The sequence below is a fragment of the Myodes glareolus genome, chromosome 7, assembly GCF_982192425.1.
Source record: "Myodes glareolus chromosome 7, mMyoGla1.1, whole genome shotgun sequence".
NCBI lineage: Eukaryota > Metazoa > Chordata > Mammalia > Rodentia > Cricetidae > Myodes > Myodes glareolus.
The window spans coordinates 92,172,888-92,193,325 of NC_142032.1; the positions used below are offsets into that span (position 1 = coordinate 92,172,888).

The window sequence follows — 20,438 nt, forward strand, 5'->3', positions numbered from 1 at the left end:
ATGGAGGGGCCCTTGAGCTCTGTCCTAACTAGACCTAACACAAGACAGGTTGCCTGGCCAAAACATGCCCACGGATGGCATCTCCGTCTAATATGTAAATCCCAGAGTAAATCCTGCAAATCTAGTCTTAACACAAACACCCCAAGGGGCAGAGGAAGCTCCTCTTGTGGGACTCATTGCTCTTCACGCTGTCAGCTGGCTAAGCCATAGTGAAGCAATCCTTGGCCCAGCTGTGCAGTCATTCCCCACCATCTTGATCTTGTCAGAGCTCAACAACCTTGGCAAATGTCAGCAGGCAAACTGTGGAACAAACAGACATGGCTTCCCCTTTACAGAGGGAAAAAAAATGAATGAGTAACAGGGATTTGAAGAGAAAATGGCGTTGGCCATAAGGCTGGGCTAGGACGATGTAGACTTTGCACAAGGCCTGGTGGTGACTTAATGATGAGGAGTTGGGAGGGAGGGAAAGGTTGGGTAGGTGCAAGGCTGGGGAGCCTCTATCCAAGAGGCTTGCAACTGAATCCTCACAACTCCATCCCTGCCTGCCTGCCATGGACTCATAGCAAGAATGACAGTGGTTTTTGAGCGTGGGCACTGCGGGAAAACCGAAGCCCAGACAGAAGCAGTTACGTACCCACCATGCCATGGTGACTTCTAAGAGCTCCCAGATTATCCCCAGCCACAGCTGAAAGACACATTGCCCTGCGACTAACAAGTTGGAAGCTGTTCAAATGTACCAATTATACAACTGTCTTATGACCAAGGTTGGCCTGGATTATCAAGCCCACAGAAACAAGGCATAAAGCTCCAGAGGCAGGGCCATCTCCAAGCCAATTCCATTCAGCCTGTCCCCAGGTATGGTGCTTCCCATGGTCACAACTTGTGGGCTGGTGACTCTGCCAGGTCCCATTTACCTGGTTCAGAGAGACCAGTGGATTATATATTGAGAGTTATAGACCCAAGAGTCTCCTTAAACCTTTGCCTTCCAAAATGGCAGTCTACAGAATGGGAAAAGATCTTCACCAATCCCACATTGGACAGAGGGTTGATCTCCAAAATATACAAAGAACTCAAGAAACTTGTCATCAAGAGAATAAATAATCCCCCCAAAAAATGGGGTACAGACCTAAACAGAGAACTCTAAACAGATGAATCTAAAATGACTGAAAGACACTTAAGGAAATGGTCAATATCCTTAGTAATCAGAGAAATGCAAATCAAAACAACTCTGAGATTCCATCTTATACTTGTAAGAATGGCCAAGATCAAAAACACTGAGGACAACTTATGCTGGAGACGTAGGGTAAAGGGAACACTCCTGTATTGCTGGTGGGAGTACAAACTGGTACAGCTGGTTTGGAAATCAGTATGGTGATTTCTCAGAAAATTAGGAAACAACCTTCCTCAAGACCCAACAATACCACTTTTGAGTATATAACCAAAGGATGCTCAATCATACCACAAGGACATGTGCTCAATTATGTTCAAAGCAGTATTGTTTGTTATAACCAGAACCTGGAAACAACCTAAATGCCCCTTGACCAAAGAATGGATAAGGAAAATGTGTCACATTTACACAATGGAGTACTACACAGAGGAAAAAAAATAACGACATCTTGAAATTTGCCGGCAAATGGATGGATCTAAAAAACATCATATTGAGTGAGGTAACCCAGACCCAGAAAGACAAATATAATATATACTCACTCATAAGTGACTTTTAGACACAAAGCAAAGAAAAACCTGCCTACAACTCACAATCCCAGAGAACCTAGACAACAATGAGGACCCTAAGAGAGACATACATGGATCTAATCTACATGGGAAGTAGAAAAAGACAAGATCTCCTAAGTAAATTGGGAGCATGGGGACCATGGGAGAGGGCAGAAGGAGAGGGGAGAGGAAGGGAGAGGAGCAGAGAAAAATATATAGCTCAATAAAAACAATTAAAAAAAAAACACAGAAAACCATCATCTTCTTCTTCTTTTTTTTCTCCCCAAGGCAGGGCTTCTCTGTGTAACAGCCACAGCTGTCCGGCAACTAGCTCTTGGAGACCAGGCAAACCTCTGCCTTCTTATCGGCTCTGCCCATGCTCAGTTCTCCCAGTCACAGAGCAGCCCTTCTCGCCCGCCCCACTTTATATTGCTCTTTGCTGCCAGCACCCCGGGCTGCTGCTGGTGCCGAACCCGTCCACAGTGATTCTCATGTCATCTGTGACATGCATGACTTACTTAGATGTCACATTCATGCTGGTGTTTCCTCTACTGTAACAGAAGCTACACAGTGCAGGGACTTAACTCTGGTGCCTATGCTAAGAGCCTGAAAGTATCCAAACTGAGTTTAATAAATTCTCATTGCATAAATGAAGCTTCACTAGCTAGCTTGGTGGGGGACCTTGTTTTAAAGACTGTCTGAAAGGCTGACGAGAAAGGCCTTGGGTGGGGGGCTCTGGGATAACACAATAGGGACAAGCTTAGTATTGACAAGGGTCCGCCAGACCCCAGGCTCCACCTCCTGCTATCACTTAGAGGACAGAGAGAACTTCTTGAGGCTAGAAGAAAATCAGGGATGAAAAGAGGGTGGGTCTTGGCAAGCTCAGCTTTGAACGCCCTAGGAAACAGGAGAAAGGCTAGACAGGGAGAAGCAAGGTGGCTTTGGCTAACTGACAGAGTCACTACATGGCCTGCGCCCAGTGCCCTGACCACCTCCACCATCCCCTTTATTCCGCCAAGATCAAGGGTGGAAGTGATGCTCCCCACAGCAGGAAATAGCATCTCTGATGGGAAGTCTATCCTGAGACCTTGCTAATGGTGGTGACAAAAATGTCTGTCTCCACGCATACAGTTCTCCATGATGTGAGCCAGGACCCCTTTACATGGGGGTGGGGAGAGAACAGAGGACCAGACAGACAGACAGACAGCTGGCTGAGGGGCTGACACTGGCCAGGGTGCGGCTGTGTTGATATCTTACCCACGAGTTTTCAGTAGCAGTGGAAATCAGAAGTGTTTCTGTCTCTTCATGTCGCTCCCTCCTGGTCTTTGGGGGAGCTTCATGCCCATGTGGGGAACCCGGGAGGGGGCTGGGTAATAAGATTTCACCTGTCTGTGGAGATTCATTCTACACACTTCTCCCTATAGATGCTAGGGGTGTCCGTGGGAACAGAACCAGTTACAAAACAAGGGGCAACTTGGGACCTTTTGCTAAGACGATAGCACGAAGCTGGATGTGCACCAGCTCAACAACCCAGGAGCCAAACAGGAGTCCTACAGATGGGACACCCAGCCTGCACCCTGGCCTCAGCAGGAGCCAGGCCAGCAGACTCAGTTCAGCAGAGCATACTATGGCTGGGGACTCACTCATTCTGGAGGCTAGAAATGTACCACAGAGCCAAACTCATTCTTGTTCACAGAACACTTCACTATCCACTAAATCACAGCTCGTTCCCGGCCTCTCTCCCGCCTAGCTAACTCCTGTACTGCTTTTGAGAACACAGGGTGTTCCCTTCAGGAGCTCGCTACAGCCCCGTGAGAGGACGAAATTCCCGAACACACCGACAGTGCTGTGAGCTGCTCTCACTGTCTGTCCAGCCTTACACACTGTCATCTCAGAGCCAGGTGACACCAGACATTCTGTCTTCTCACTTCATGCCAGGCCTACCTGCCTGCCTTATACATTTTGATCACTTCCTATCACACCATAGTTCTCCATTCAGGAAACTAGTTATGTGAAATCGTCCACACAGGTCTCCTTTAATGGCCTCTGAACCCTCTGCAGGCTGCTTTCTGTTCTTGCAATCTTGCCTGTTCTACGGCTCACAAAATTCACGAATCGTACCGTATTAAGTTCACGGTGTGAAATTGCCATTTGCTTAGGCCAGGCACACCAAATTTCACAGCTCTGCATATTGAATGTGTGATTATTCTTATGACGGGGTGCTGTTTCTGTCTGAATGGCAGTAAGAAGGGGTCCAAAGTTCCCCCTTAATTTTCTCAGTACCTGGGCAGGGCTCAGCATTGAGGTCCCCGAGGAGCGCTTTCTGTGAGAGCGTGACATTGGCAGTGCAGGCTCAGGCCGTTCTGCTAGATGCAGGCACTAACACAAAACCCAAACCGGACTGGAGACTGTTGTACAATGTCTAACAAACTTTCATCCCAGCCAAGCCCATCTCCAGATGTTTGGCTGTGCCGGCCAAACGGAGCCTGAGAACATCTCAGAACATGCAGGGGGTGGAGGCGGCGGTGATTCTGGGACGACTACCTTTCTGGCAGGAGAAACAGAGTCGGCAGCTGGTGGAGATGAAGGAGCAGTTGAATCAGGAGATGGAAGACCAGAGGGAGGAGATGGAGGATGAGTGTGAGGCAGACGTTTAGACAGGAGTTTATCCTGCATGGAACAGAGACAGGAAAGAAAGCAGGACTATAGCTGCGGCAGGTGGAGCGATCTTGCCTTTAACATACCCACGCAGGAGCAGACACTGAGGGCCGCGTCTCAGGATGACACAGGAGTGTGTCTTTGGAGCCAAGTGGGATTATGTGGCTCCTGGCCGTACTGCCTTTGCTCCAGCTCCAGCTCCATGAAGTACCCCGGGGAGACCCATTCTGCTCCTGCCTAGAGCTGCCCCAGACTGCAGTGCTCACGAGAATCCACCATAGAAGAATCTGGTATAAGGGAGCAGCTGCAGGCTTAGGAGGAGGAGAAGCCAGAGCCAATGGGGGCAGCCCGCCACAGCTGGGGCTTCAGCAGCTGGAGGCACACACCTGCCTCTGGCAGACTGCTAGAACCCTGGCAATATCCTTCCCTCGGTGCGTGGCTCCACTGACAGCTGGAGACACAGGAGGGGGCTGAGCAAAGGTGGCCAAGATGTGTTCTAGAGACAGCTTGCGGAAGGAGCAGGATGCCACGAGAATACCCCTACCCCCGCCTCCCTGCCTTCACTCCTACTCTCAGTTCCTGCTCTGCGAACACCAGCTCCTCTTTTCCTACCAGTTTCTAAGTAAGTAGGCGGCCTGGAGGAAGCTGTACTTCCCATGCTAAGGCAAAGTTTCTTGCATTAGCTTAGCCTTGCTGCTTTGAGAGACAGCTGAAGCTGGGTGGGGGGCAGCCTTTAGCAGCACAAGCAATTGGCTTGCTCTCATCTTTAAGGCGCCCAGAGCCTTGCAGTTGATCAACAGTCCTCCTTTCCCTCCCAGGAAGCTCAGAATCTATTTAGAAATGATCTAAGCACACATGTAACCAAACTGTGGTCCACATGTGCCCCAGCGCATAGCAGCCCAAAGTCAAAAGATTGGAATCTCTTGATTAGGGTTGTTTTGTTTGATTTAATGTTACTTTGGATGGACTCGGGGTCTCACTGTGTAGCCCTGGCTGTCCTGAAACTCACTATTAGACCAGACTGGCCTCAAGCTCACAAGGATCCACATGCCTCTGCCTCTGCAATGCTAGCATTAAAGGCTTGCACCACCACACTCGGCCCAACTAGGGTCCTAAAGTCCCTGTTTTTTGCTGGGTACAAGATTCTTTTCACTTGAGCTTACTCTCCTGCCTCCATTCCCCCTCGTCATAACATGTCTACTGTCTCAAAACTGTGCATCTGCGTCTCTTAGATGCAAGCTCAAATTTATCAATGGCGTAAAAAGCGAACTGCTTCTTGTACTATAGAAAAGGAAGGAGAGAAGTGTGAGCTTCCGGGGCTGGTTCATGGCTACCTGGCAAGACACCCAGCCTTGGTCCCCGAGCACTGCGAAAGCCCTTGATTTACCTGTGGGAAATCCCCGTGTCCAAACATGGAGGCCAGGTGAGCCGCCTTCTCCTTAATGTTCTTTTTGTGAAATTCCCTGTTAGCCAAGTTCTGGGCCCTCTTCTGCAGTCAAGGTGAGAAAGGAGAAAGATGGTGACAATGGCCATGAGGGTCACCTCCAAGGGAGAGGGGGAAGGAATGAGCCAGGCTGGTCTCCTCAGACACAGCAGACCGGAGATAGGGAAGGAGGCAGAGGAAAAGGGACCTGCTCTGGGTGGGTGAGGAACAGGTAGGATGGGCACAGACACAGGTAGGTAGAGAGTGTGGTCACCTGAAGAACCTTTTCTTCTACTTGCTGCAGCCGCCGCAGCACCCCGGACAGGGCCAGTGCCCCTTGGCAGGTGGGAGGCAGGGTGGCGAGATTTTCAGCCCCACCCAGTTGCAGGTCGGACTTGGCCCTGGCTCTCCAGGGTCTGCTTGGGCACTCGCCGCTAGCAGGTACTTGATTGAGTTCTCTGAGCACCTGTCCTGTAGCCACCACGGAGGAGAACTGGGAGAGAGGGGGAAATCAGCTTCCTTCCTTTTATAGGCCCCACCCCCAGGAGGGACCCAGGACCAGAGATAGAGGGTACAGAAGCAGGTGGCACTTTGAGAACGGTCACAGACTAGCCCGGATGAAGGAGGAGCTTCTGCATCTATGTTGGTACCCCTAGCACTCAATCAACAGTTCTCAGCCCTGGGCCTCGCCTAAGACAGCCAAATCTCGACAGCCCTGGTTCCCATACGTAACTCTATTATGAGATTGCCTAGGGTTCCTCAAGGAAGGCATGACCCATCCCATTAGGGATTGTGACTGATCTGGGTATGCAGGAGACCTCGTCATGAGAATGGTATGCACACGGACACACAGTTGCCGCATCAGCCCTGCACCTACTGCTCTCTACCTCTGGTGCCCAGTAAACAACAAACACCCAGTGCTGACCAGATGACCCTGGAATTTGTGGGTGCTTATTCTGACCGTCTAGATTCCAAAGCCAGAGAGTCTCTCCATGCAGGCTCTGGCTGCTCAGACATCTGGAAAGGCCTTTACCATGCCCCAGCCTTACTCTTTCTGTGGGCGTAGCCATAAGGCACCCCCAACCCATTCCACTGTTGCTTTCTCGATCATTTGGAAACCAGTTTATTCGCTAGCCCCTCTGTACTAAAGCATCGCATGGGAACTCTCCAAAGTGGCCACATGGAGTTGTTTACTCTCCCCCTAGCAACAGCATCAAGAGTGTGCACGGTTGGCCGGGTAACACCTGTGATGGGCTGAGGAACTAATGGCATACATATACATCAGGTGTTCCCTATGTAGCTGTTCTTATCCGGAAGGATAGTAACCTTGAACTGTGTCTTCATGCACAGGGATTCTACAATCAGTCACACATGGGGGCTGGAGGCAGCCATGCATCCCACCCCTTGGCTCCAAGTCCCCTCCTTCAAGCTTTACCAAAATAGCATCCACTGGAAAGAGCCCTACCTGCCTTTTCAGAGGAGGTGGAAGCCTGGGAGTGGAGTCCTCCAGCTTAGGACAGCGAGGGGTAGCAGGAGGGCGAGAGACAGAGCATAAGACAGGCTTACCTATGCCTGAGACCCGGTGGCAGTCCTGGGAAGAAAAAGGCAGTCCACAGAAGCAGCCCAAGGAGACAGGAAAGAAAAGGCGAGTGAGAAAAGGCACGTGGAGTTGGAAGGGGGAAACAAGGAACAGGAGACTCGGCTGTGTGGAGGAGCAGAGATGCGGCTGGCTAGATTCCTGCAAGCCGGGCCCAGCTTGGAAACTGGATCCCTGGCTCTACAAGCATGTGGATGGGCAAGTTCTGTAGCTCCCTGCTCTGGGACAACGTGTCAATCCCACAGGCCTTGCTGTTTGGCTCAAACACAGGGCTCTGGGCCATCAGTGCCAGCCTACACCAGGCTAGGGTGGCCAGCACAGTCCTCCTAGAAACAGAGAGCTTCTTGCCCATGCCAGGACAGGGATGTCCAGGTCAAATGAACAGAGTCAGGCCTCCGGGAGGGACCATTGAAACTATGATTAGACAAAGATAGGACTCAAGAAAATTGCCCTTTTGTTTCAAATCTGCTTTCTAGAGAAGATTAGTTGTCTAGGAGAGCTGTGGCTAGCCCCAAGACCAAGGAGTCATTCATGTGTGCCTCTAAAGTTAACCAGGGGAGAGAATGTCTCCCCCAGATGAGTCCAATTCTGTCATGGGACCACTGTCCTTGATAAACAAAGGGAATCTGACCCCCAGAGTCTTATATCATGACAACATATTGTAACTTTACAGTATACATCCAAAGAAAAGAGAACAGAGGAACAAAGCTAAGAACACAGACTTGAAACGAGGCGTGACAGTGTAAGTCACAGCAGCTAGCTTGCCCTGGTCAAACACAGCGACCCTGTAGAGCCTGTCGGGATGTGGGGAGGGCAGAGGCATCAGGGCATGCCGAGAAAGCTGGCCAAGTCCTTGCACCTCTGATCAGGGTACGCCATCTCACCAGGGACTTGGGCAGTATTCTCCTACATGGCCTCACAACTCGAGCTGTCCTCTCTCACACTGGCTAAAATCATGATTTGAGGGCAAAAGCAATTTAGGAAATGGATTTAATTATCTGAAAGATGGGCACCAGCAAGCTGTGACTCACAGGCCACATACTGGAATGCTAGCACCCCTACTTGTTAGGGATCCAGTATGAAGGCCTAAATGTTCTAACAGAACCCCATGGAAAAGTCTGTTATTTCACAACCAGGAGGCTGAAGTCTTTTTCCCCGTTTGACCACACCCAGGAGGTGAACGTTAGCCCATCTCTAGTCAGCCGGGGTCTGCTACCAGTAGGCTATGTCCAGTGACCACATAAAGCATTACCTGCTTCAGGGCTGCAGGGTTCCGGGTGTTCTCCTCAAACTTGGCCAGCAGCTGATTGGCCATGGACTTGACTTTGTTCTGATTGCCGCCTTCTCTGGCACACTCTTGACTGGAGCCCAAGCTACGGCTGGAGAAAGCTGGCAGCTGCAAAGGTTAAAACAGCACATGGGAATCCAGGGGTTGTCAGGACAGAGGGCCCCTCAGTGGGTTGTGGGAGTGAGGGCAGACAGCAGGAGTGTCCGCTGGAATTGATGCTCACAGCACAACGCATGTGTCTAAAGGATTGGAATCCAGCAGTTAGAGTTTGAATTCTTTCTCCCTACCAGTCTTGAACCTAGGCAATGTATGTCTCTGAATTTGCCCCATCTACAAAATGGGAGGAGTGTCCCACTTCAAGCGCTTATAGCAAAAAAAAAAAAGTCAGTTCAAACAGAGAAGTGTTATATAAACTAATTTCCAAAATGCATCATTCCGCCTGAGAAGCGGAGAGAGAGTGGTGAGGGAAGGGAGTCGGGCTACGGTGAGCACAGGCTTTCGGCTTTTCGCTCCTCTCCTCTGCACTCCCTTTCCCAACTTCGCCCACAACTCTAATCTTTAAAGAAAAAATAAATCAGAGATAACTTTAGATTTACACAGACGGTACAAAGAAGTACAGCCCGCTCCCAAGGACGCCTCCCCCAGCCACCTTTGATGTAGCTTCAGGAATAATCGCAGCACTGTTATCAGAGCCAGGGAACGGACACTGGCAGAATACTCTCAACTGGACCATGGGCTGTGTTTGGATTGCATCAGCTTTTCCATTCCCACCCATCTTCTGTTCCAGGCTCCAACCCAGGATCCCACACATTGAGTCATCTTGTCTCCTTAGTCTCCTCCAATCTCTGGCAATTTTGCTATCTTCCTTGGCTCTGACACTTCTGAAGGGCCCTTGGCAGCCATTGTATAAAAAGATCTCAATCTGTGTTGGTCTGAGGTGCTCTCACAATTAGCCTGGGACTGGAGGTTCTGGGGATTCATGGCACAGGGATGAAGGGCCCTTTGCATCCATCCTGTTGGGATGCGTGACGGTAACAAGCTTGGTTACGATGGCTTACAAAACGGAGCTCCATCTCACTCATCTACTAACTAATACGACTTGAAAATTTCTAGTATTTCTTAGTATGTATTTCCTGTTCCATGCATCTTTTCCCACACACCTCAGAGCATACGAGGGGTACTGTGCCAAGTGGGTGGTCAGGCCCCCGAAGGAGACAAGGAGTCTCTCCATAGGAATGGCGTTCTTTTTTTTTTAATATTTATTTATTTATTTATATTTTATGTACATTGGTGTTTTTGCCACGAGTGTTGGGTCTCCTGGAACTAGAATTACAGACAGTTGTGAGCTGCCATGTGGGTGCTGGGAATTGAACCCAGGTCCGCTGGAAGAGCAGTCAGTGCTCTTAACCACTGAGCCATCTCTCTAGCCCCCAGGAATGGCGCTCTTAAGAGGATAAAGATGTGTTCATTCAGAAGAGATGCACGGGAAGATGCAAGCTAAAGTTGACTGTTTCTAAAAATAGGATCCCAAAGAGAGGAGCCTGGGGGAGGGGTAGTGTATGAACAGCACAGTCAAGTTCTGGACAAACACAAAATGGAGAGCCACTCCCTGCTTTAGGGTATGAAATGTGGCTTGCACACAAACCACTCATGATCAAGGGGGAGGGTGGAGTCTACTGAGTGAACACTGCACAGATCAAAGTCGGTGACAACAGCGGACCACACAGCCACCAGTGCACCAATTCATTGAGTCAGGGCACCAGGGTTTGCATTACCTTTTCATTTTTAAAACGTGTGTGTGTGTGTGTGTGTGTGTGTGTGTGTGTGTGTGTGTGTTTACACCTCTGAAGGTCAGAAGAGGGCACTGGATTCCCTGGAGGTGCAGTTTTAGGCAGTTGAGAGCTACTTGATGTGGGTGCTGGGAACTGAACTTGGGTCCTCTGGAAGAGCAGTGAGCTTTCTTAACTGCTCAGCCATTTCTCCAGCCCCTTCTGAAGCCACAGTTCTTGGTGAGATTGTCCCCAAAGGTTCTGGAAACACTTCAGATGAGGGCAGCGAGCATGTTTGCATTGCAAGATGTGAACTGGACTCCAGATTTCCTTTGATCAGAGAATGAGGTAAGTGGTGGGCAGCCACACTTTATCAGGGTGGGCTTCTGGCTTGACTGGCAGTTCACTCATGGGAGACAGAACAAGCCTGAAACACGACCCACGTTTTACAAAATATAACATTAAAGTCACACCCAGAGGAGGCAAGTAAGTCTCTTCTACGTCCTGGGAATCAAGCATTGGTGTAGTTTGTAAATCACACCCCACATGCCTGAGTCAGCTACAGCATAAGCCAGTAGCTCAGTTAAAGCTGGTGCCCACACCTCATGGGCATATGCATGCTTCCTTTTGCAGAATTAGGATGGCTTTGGAAAATGAAGTACAGGACTGGGGAGATGGCTTAGCAGGTAAAGTGACTGGCATACAAAACACGAAGACCTGAATGCAGGTCCCCCCAACACCCAAATGAAAAGCTAGGTGCAATGGCACAAGTCCATAGCCCTGGCAGTGGGAAGTGGGGGCCGGCTGATCCCTGGGGCTCATGGGCCATCCAGTCAAGTCTAATGGATGAGCTACCACTTCAGAGCAAGACCCTGTCTCAAAAAAGTAAGGCAGAAGCCGGGAGGTGGTGGCGCACGTCTTTAATCCCAGTGCTTGGGAGGCAGAGGCAGGCGGATCTCTGAGAGTTCGAGGCCAGCCTGGCCTACAAAGAGTGTTCCAGGATATCTAGGATTGTTACACAGAGAAACCCTGTTTTGAAAAAAGTAAAAAAAGTAAGTGGAGAGCGAACAAGGAAGATGCTTGACAGCATCTGTGGCCTCCACATGCGTACAAGGTGCACGATCACCCTCCAACACAAACGCACACGCACAAATGCAATGAAGTGCACGTCTCGTGTCTCTTTAAATTATTTGATTAAGGTAGAATTCACACCCTCCAGCCCATTTTCAGACGCAGGCTCTATCTAGACTTCGACATGGTCTCCTACAGTTTTCCCCTTTCGCCAGATGGTGGCACTCGCGGGCACCCAACATTTGTCTTAAAGGCTTTAGAGGAAAGCCGCAAACAGTGCAGAGAGCCGGTCGGCCGGTGTCTCTTTCCTACGATTAGCAACTCAATATTAATTAACTATGCTATGTGTGACGTCTTATCAATCTAAAAACCTTTCAAAGTCTTAAACGTTTTGGATGTGCCAGCACATTTGACAGCCACGGCCCTCACCCCCGGGGGAGGTTTCATCCTGCAAGGTTACACAGCTAGGAAGTAGTAAAGTGATCAAACTGAGTCCGGATCCCAGTGGTTCATGAGAGAAAAAAACAAAATGGAAGCAGGGCTAGTGATATAGCTAAGCAAGCACACCCAGAGCCACTGGTCCTTAGGATGCGGGTGTTTGTATCAGCCGAGCCCAGGCACACTCACCTCTTCCAGGTTGTTGATACCCTGCCGCCTCCTCTTGTTCATGTCATTCTCCTCGGTCTGGGTGTCTACCTGCAACAGCCAAGGAAACAGGGTGAGCTCAGGGCCACCAACGCTGTTTGAACCAGAAGCATGGAAGAATGCATGCTCATCTGGACACAGCTGTCAGTCTAACGGTAGACAAGGGGAAAGATGGCTAAGCAGAGCCATGGAGTTACAGTTAGGCATAATGGAGAGTGTCTCTCTTCTATTTCGGAATCCCTGAGACACAAGCAGGGTAGGCGTCATCTCTATTACAGTGGCTGTGGGTTTGGGGGAGGTTTAATTATGTCCCCGAAGTCAGAGCCAGGCCCGGGAATACCCTCTGTGCTTGCTGCCTTAAGGGAACTCCCTGACTTTCTTTGTTCCCTGGGCCTCCGGTGAAGAGGTAGGACAAGTTCACCCTGCAGAGAGCATTCTCAGGACTTGAGTGAGCTGTCCAGGGCTTTGGTGTCAAATTAAGCCTATAATCCAGCCACCATTAAATGATTTAATTCGTTTCAATAAATATTAGCTCCAACCTGCGGACTAGAGATCAAATGTCCAGCTTGCCAAGGACGTTCAGATTTATTGACTCCCTCCGCCACTGTAACTATTAATAGACACATTCCCTTTCAGAGTGTATTACCCAGCTATCCTGGTAGCCCGTCACAGCTCTGCCTGAATATGAATAACCGAGCCCAGGCTTGTCAGGTGAGTAGCGTGTAAGGACTGAGCTGTCCCCATGGCCTGGGTGGCGCGGAGGCTGAGTACTGTTCCTTCTCCACATGTATCTTTGAGGCCAGACTGCATCTATTCCCTAAGGACAGACATCATAAGTACCAGTTTCCAGTGATTTGGACCTTCTCCCAACAGTTAGCTCCTGCTGGAGTCCGGGGTCACATCCCACAGAGTATATGTCACATCTGCATGGATTTTCCTATACTCTGACTTCCTCCATGGGCAGGTCCACATCACATCCCAGCCTTTCAGACACCATAAATGCAGGAAGAGGTACCACAGGCTCACTGTAAGCCCAGGCATAACACCCATCCAGGCCCAAGCATAGTTTGCCTGGCCCCAGAAGGGTCCTTCCGGGCCTGGATACTCTGAAATAGAAGCCTGGGAACCCCAGCACCGAGTCTACTGTGCATTATTTGAGTCCAATAAACACCCTCATTACATATCACATCACAACACACACTACACACACACACACACACCCCACACCACATCACACACATACAGACACACACCACATCACAGACCACGCACCACATTACACACACACACACACACACACACACACACACAGAGACACACACTACACCACATCACACATCACACACGATATCACATACACACACCACATATACACCACACACACACATATACACACACGCCTACCATATTCACCACCCCCACTAAAAGAAAAACCAACCACAGTTTAGTCATGAATATTTGTTCAAAATTTGACCAAGGCACTGTAGCCCGGCAGATCAAGGGCCCTGCCTCCCTCAGCATCTCCTTCAGCTTCTCATAAATCATTATTCTGTGAATGAAAATAGCCCCGGTCTAGCGCCTGGACAAACACCAAGAGAAACAGATGACCTGGTTTCCAACAATGCTGGGTTTTAGAGGCACAAACTGTTTGGGCTCCCAGCTCTACCGTCTGTGAATGCCACTTAGACCCAGAGACCAGAACTGAAGTACAGAATGTCCCACGGACAAGAATGCTTCCTGCATAATCTTAGGGTTCTCTTTGTATGCTTCCACTTTTAAGGAGGACTTGGCTTTTCTCACAAAGAATAATACATTTTTTTCTCTCCCTTATACTTGAAAGCCCAGGGTGGGACCAATTCAAACAACTGGAGCCTGGCTAGACCCCATCTGGACACATGACCTAAGGGCTCACAGAACTCAGTCCAGGGTGGTGGGCCCAGCCAGCAGCTCCTAAGAAGTCCCTAAGTCCTCCTGGGAGAATAAATGGAGTACAAGGGGCAACCTTTGCTTCTTAGATGCCTCCACTGTGAAGGACCTGGGAAATAAAATGCATCTATGTGGAAAGCTTAGCAATGCACAGACATCCAAACAATATCTACTTTCCCCTATGGAAAAGTACTATTGAGATGCAGTTCAAAACAAAAGCCTAAGAAAATTAAAATGTAGAGATTTATTTATTTTTCTCACTGGAAGCCAAATGTTGACTCAAGACCTCTAACCCAGAGCCATTTTCTTCAATGGCACAACGACTAGTAAGTTGCTACACTCTGGTAAATAACCTCTGCCTATGCTCACATAACCGAGCATAATTAAAGTCAGTGGGACATGGCCACAGACACAGGCAGTCACACACACACACACACACACACACACACACACACACACACACACGTCAGAGGGGGACTGGTTGGGAGAAGAGGGGCTTCTGTGGGGGTCAGGGTGTGTTGGGATGGATATGGTAAAAATATATTGCATACATGTATGAGATTGGTAAAAAAAAAGAATAAATAAAAATACGTTTTACAAGAAGACTTTAATCACTCTGAACTTTATTATACTTGACAAAGAACCAGAAGCATAACGAAAACCCAAATATTTCTCATGGTCACGCAGAGTGAACATGAGAATAAACAAATGACTTAGGTTCTCTTCCTATTAGCTTTCCAGTTCTTTCACCCCGGGAACATTTTCTTATCATGATTTTCCAAGGATGTGAAAGAGTTGATATGCCAAAATCCATTTATTAAACTAAATGGTTTCCCTCTTTAAAAAACAACCAAACGCCACATATCCGCTGGTCTGCCTATTAATCTGACTAGCTGAGGACAGCCATGTCCCCACACATCCTGAGTTGCTTTGGCTCAATGCAAACAACATTTATATTTAGTTATCTGGTTTAGCCCAACCGTGGAGGAAGTTAGATCTGGTTGAGCTGGATATCAGCATGCATATTTAAAAAGATGGCCAGTGATACTACCAACAAAGTTCTCTCTTCAAGGAATCACAGGTTCAGGTGTTAGTCTGTGGCTAGTGATGTTCAGAAAATCACCTAATCACCTTGACTTCAGCGTCCTCACCTATAGAAAAGAGTCTGACCCCATCTACTCATAAGTTACTGTGAGGTGAGTCTGATGGAATCACAGAATGTAAAACACTTCTTAAACTACACATTGCTATATAGTGCCAATGCTATTAGTAACAGAATTTTAAACACCTGAGTTCTAGTTCTTACTTTGACAATACCTGTAAAACTTACTAAAATTTTACAACGCCAAGTCCAAGTTTCCCTACCCACTACACTGTAAGGACACTATGTTCCCAACCTTCCTCCAAAGGATATAGGCATGGGTGGGTAGATGAATGGATGAACAGATGGGTACATGGGTGAATGAACTGATGGGTAGGTGATGGATAGATAGGTAGGTGGGTGGACAGACAGGTGGGTAGGTGAATGGATTGATGGACACATGGATGGATGGATAGATAGGTGGATGGGTGGGTGAATAGATGGATAGATAGATTGATGGATAGGTGGGTAAGAGGAGGGATAGATGGGTGGGTGGGTAGATGGATGATGGATGGATGGATTAATGGACTGATGTATGGATAGATGAATAGGTGGCATCTATTCTAGATAAATAGAAGCGGCACTTTGAAAAAGCACTTTTGGCTCTCTGAAAAAGTATCTGTGCAGAAAGAACAAGACTCAGTGGACTCTAGAGAAGCATCTGGGCCACTCTGGCCATACACAGAAGAGTCATGCTGTGTGACTTCACCTCCACCAGGAACCAGTGTTGGTAGAGCAGGACCTAGCTGAAAAGGGTAAGTCTCTGGGATACCCAGTTGACCTTTAGAATGGACATTTTATAGCAGGTGATGGATTTATGTATTGTCTCAGAAGAAATGAGCTCAAGATGAGATGAACCCCAGGTACCCTCAGGTGTGAATAATTGAACAAGGACAATGACTGACCGCAGTACTCATAATAAGAGGCATTGCCCAGGAGTGTAAATCTAGGAGAGCCAAAAGCAGCACAGATTAGAGTATGCACAAATCTGTATGACTACAGAAAGGTAAGAGGCTGAAAATGTAGGTTCAGATGGCACCTACTTGCATGGTGAAAATAATTTAGGAACTCCCAAGACCTTTCATTCTATACCAAGAAGCGTTTGGGTTCTGACCAGAGCCACAGGCAGACTGTAGAAGCACACCAAAGACTGCTAAAGAGGAGAACATAATCCCCAGTCTTTCCCTCCCAGGCATGGGCCACCCAGTCTTCATTATTGGGTAAAGAGCTCTCCCACAAAACTCCCTAGTGGAGAAAACGTTTGCTCAAAGTTGGTATGTCTTGCTGAGATTTGAATGTTGTCAGTTATATAAGAGGAGAGGAGAAAGAACTATTTTTTTTTTTCCGGATTTAAACTGAAGGGAGATAGATTGTTAGGGCTGGCTCAGTAGGGGACAGTGACACCTTTGAAGGACAAGATGTAGCACTGTGGAGGGCCTGGACAGGTGGACATGTTAGGCTTTTTCTCTGGAAGCTGGAGAAACAACATAGGGTGATAGTGAGGAGTGACGAACACAGACTCCTTTATCACGGTTGCAGGCGTTGTTTGGGCAGGTGGGCAATGGGACAGAATGGTCCAGGCATCATCTACCTAAATGTGTATTCCCTAAGATACACACGCTCCCCTGTGGGTAGGACACATGTCTGATTGTACCAATCTCTGTGTGGCTGAGCCACCAGGATAGATAAAGATTTGTGTATGGTTCTCAGCATCTTGTGTGGGACCGAGCTCAGTCATCTGTCTCCCAACTAACATCACCTCAGCCTGTGCCATCACTGGATACACAACAAAAGCCATTTTGACCAACAAGTGCAGGGCAGGGGCAAAGCAATGATGTATAATCAGCAGTGTGTGCCCTTGGGCAAGTCACCTGGCCTCTCTGGGCCCTGCTTATGTCTGCTTAGGTTCTGTAACTGTGAATCTATCAAGCCAAAACATTCTATCTCCTCCCATTGAGATGCAAGATGGCTGAAATAAAGGGCATCCGATTTTCAGCTTCTCTGGCTCACATTGGATGAGGTGAATTGTCCTACACCACATGGTAAACTCAGAGGTGTCCAACCTGTGGCTTGTAGGCTGTGAGAACATACACATGCTTATTTTGTGCAACTGTGAGACAATGTTGTCATTTGCAAAGTCAATGCTTGAGACATGCATAACTAAGTTACAAAAGGATTGCCAGAAAAAGTCTCATCAGCTAAGCATGACAGCGTAGAAAAACATTGATTATTTGGACTTAACTGCTTAGGGGACAGAAAACAGGCATTTTTTTTTATAATCTGGGAGTATTGTGAAAAAGTCACAGACACTAAGGGTTCGATGATTCCTGAACGTTCTAGAAGCTCACTATGCCCTGGGCTTATGCTGAGTAATGTTTGCCAGTCTGGCAGAAACTACAGTCACCAAGTAAGAGGTGGGCAGGTGGGCAATGGGACAGAATGGTCCAGGCATCATCTACCTAAATGTGTATTCCCTAAGATACACACGCTCCCCTGTGGGTAGGACACATGTCTGATTGTACCAATCTCTGTGTGGCTGAGCCACCAGGATAGATAAAGATTTGTGTATGGTTCTCAGCATCTTGTGTGGGACCGAGCTCAGTCATCTGTCTCCCAGCTAACATCACCTCAGCCTGTGCCATCACTGGATACACAACAAAAGCCATTATGACCAATGAGGGGACTCATACAACCCATGAGACTGTTTTAAAGTAGACAAGTCTGTGGGGCATCTTCTTGACTGACCATTGATGTAGGAGGGCCCAGCCCACTGGGGGTGGTACCACCCCAGAGAAAGTGGTTCTGAGTTGTAGAAGAAGGCAGGGCAGCCATGGAGAGTGAGTATTCCTCCGTGGCGTCTTCTTCAGTTCTCACCGCCAGACTCCTGCCCTGTGATGCTGCTCTGGATACCTTTGATCATGGTCTGAGACACGGAAGTGCAAACCAAACGAACAGTCTCCTCCCCCAAGTTGGTCTGGTCTGCGTTTTATCACGGCAACAGAGAAGCAAGCTAGGACGGGACTCGAAGCCAAGAACCCCATATCCCTCACTTGTGTGTAATCAATCACTCCCATCATCAAAACAACTAAAAGCCACAGCCTTAGAGTTAGTGGGGCACGATGACCACTGGATAGATGGATGGATGGATGGATGGATGGATGGATGGATGGATGGATGGATGGATGGAATGAGAAACTGTAGACTACTACCATAACCTTGCCCCTTGACCGACATCTGTTATACCCCTGGATCTGAATGACATGAGAAATGACCTTGCTTCACCTCTCTGGGAGCAGAGCTACCTTGGGTGCACTCTGAAAATACACACACTCTGAGCTGTCTGCTCATCTTCTGAGTCTCGAGCTACATAGTTTGTCAACATAAACAAACCCAGCCATGAAATTCTCCTTCCTCTTCCCCCATCACCTGCAGTGGGGAAGAAACAAAAGACCGGCCTGAAACTTACCCGTGGGGTCCTCTTCCTGGGAAATGTGAGGTTGAGATAGTTATTAGGAATGAGTGATTTGCCCAAGTCGAAATCAGTATTTTCTCGATAATTTTTACGCCAGGAATCTGTTGAGAAGCAAAAACAACACTGAAATTGGGATCCAGGGCCCAGGTGGTGATGTTGTAACATGTGGGTATCCTCATATCAGGACTCTTCTAGAATAATTTCCTTACCACAACTTTTATAAAGCCTTAGAAGACTGAGGGGTGTGGGGAGGCCATTGCATGTCTTCAAGGATAGTCACCCTTGTTTGGCCTCTGAGTTGAAGGGAAGGTGTCTTGAAGCTCAGAGTAGACAGCACCAGCCAGACTCGGGCAGGGGCAGAGAAGACAAAGATATAGAGACTAGACACAGCCTCTATGCTTACCCATGGGTCTCAGTGGAGTGCCCCGGAAGAGCTCATAGAACTTGGAGAGGTACATGACCATGCTGAGCTTGTCGGGCTCCTGAGTAGACGCCATCTCTTTGCCGGTAGTCATAGGCAGGATCCCAAACTCACGCTTGGCCACATCAAATGCCAGCTGATTGTTCTCCACAGCGTCATCTTCATTCAGCGAGTCAAAGTTGCTGGAGGACCAATACCAGGTGAGCTCAGGGTGAGACAGGATGCACTGAGCCCAGAAGGAGCTCTGTGGACTGATGATTTTCCAGCCCCATTGAGCCCCAACCTCAAACCCAGGAACATGCCTTGCCCATGAAGGGACTGAATCAAACACAGGCCATGATTATACCACATGATTATACCTAGGCTGAAGCCCTCAGAAAACGATTTACTCTATTTGAAAATGTAGGAGTTACTTTAATTACTTCTCATTCGTTTTTTAAATTTTAACTGTTATAGTAACAGGATCTTTTCTCAAATCAATCAAATTGCATATATCATTGGAGATCCTCGGGGCTAGATTTGGGTAGTTTTCCATTAGCCTTTAGGAAGGGTTTGTACTTGGGTGGGAATCTGTACTGCTCCCCGTGTCAATAAGTCAGTAGACATCATGAAGGGTTTCTAAACTGTTCTCTCACCTTCCTATTGACCCTGCCATTTTGCCAACACACAAAGAAGCTTTAGAAGATTCTAGAAATGATCTGATGATTCTGGATGTCAAAACAGCACTTCTTTGGTTAAGTAGGTCTCTCTTCTTCTTCTTCCTCTCATTGGGGGGGGGGGCATTGAGGCCTACACTCAATTTCCAAAAGATGGCTATTAGGGTTGGGGGCCAAGTGGGGAGACACAACCACTGATCCTGTGATGACTGTCAGATCCTAGGGACACGGGGCAAACATGTTGCTGTCCAAACAAGGGAAAAGCAAGTCTTAGAAAACAACCCATCAGAACTTGCAGAGGGAAACACTGAGCCAGGTTGGGGGTCTTCACTCAGAGAAGCTGGGGTCCCCTGTATCCAGAGTCTGCACTCACATCAGCTCTGGCCGGAAGCGGTGGATGATGGCACACAGGGCCAGGCCACTGCGCCAGGATGTGGTCAGGTCGGTGACACGGACGTGCTGGTAACCCTCGGTCTGCTGCTGGCACCAGGTTAAGAGCTTGTTAGGCCGGATGTCTGACTCTGTGGGGAGGGGACAGGTGGTGAGGCTCTGCAGGGATTTCAGGGAGTTCAGTCTGAGCATCACGACCACTGCCATCAGGGCTGGGAACCAGGAAGAGTGGACGGCAGAGATGCAACCCTGACGGCCACTGCCCAGG

The 20,438-nt window shown here is 48.5% G+C and overlaps 1 protein-coding gene across 10 annotated transcripts in view; it reads right to left on the reverse strand.

Annotated features, from left to right (window-relative positions):
- The window catches only part of Mical2 (microtubule associated monooxygenase, calponin and LIM domain containing 2), a 198,904-nt gene that overhangs the window by 74,185 nt on the left and 104,281 nt on the right, over positions 1-20,438 (reverse strand). For 4 of the 10 annotated variants that reach the window (XM_085692913.2, XM_085692912.2, XM_087908560.1 and 1 more), the window contains exons 13-21: positions 20,154-20,301; positions 19,107-19,306; positions 18,698-18,804; positions 12,147-12,215; positions 8,644-8,787; positions 7,260-7,385; positions 6,069-6,287; positions 5,759-5,860; positions 4,258-4,383 (exon numbers count right to left, since the gene is read on the reverse strand). In XM_085692913.2, coding sequence (XP_085549039.2) covers positions 4,258-4,383; positions 5,759-5,860; positions 6,069-6,287; positions 7,260-7,385; positions 8,644-8,787; positions 12,147-12,215; positions 18,698-18,804; positions 19,107-19,306; positions 20,154-20,301 — 1,241 coding nt within the window. Of the gene's footprint in view, positions 1-4,257; positions 4,384-5,758; positions 5,861-6,068; positions 6,288-7,259; positions 7,386-8,643; positions 8,788-12,146; positions 12,216-12,810; positions 12,982-18,697; positions 18,805-19,106; positions 19,307-20,153; positions 20,302-20,438 lie in introns of all 10 variants that reach the window. The other 6 variants (XM_085692915.2, XM_085692914.2, XM_085692916.2 and 3 more) reach the window with 4 other exon arrangements.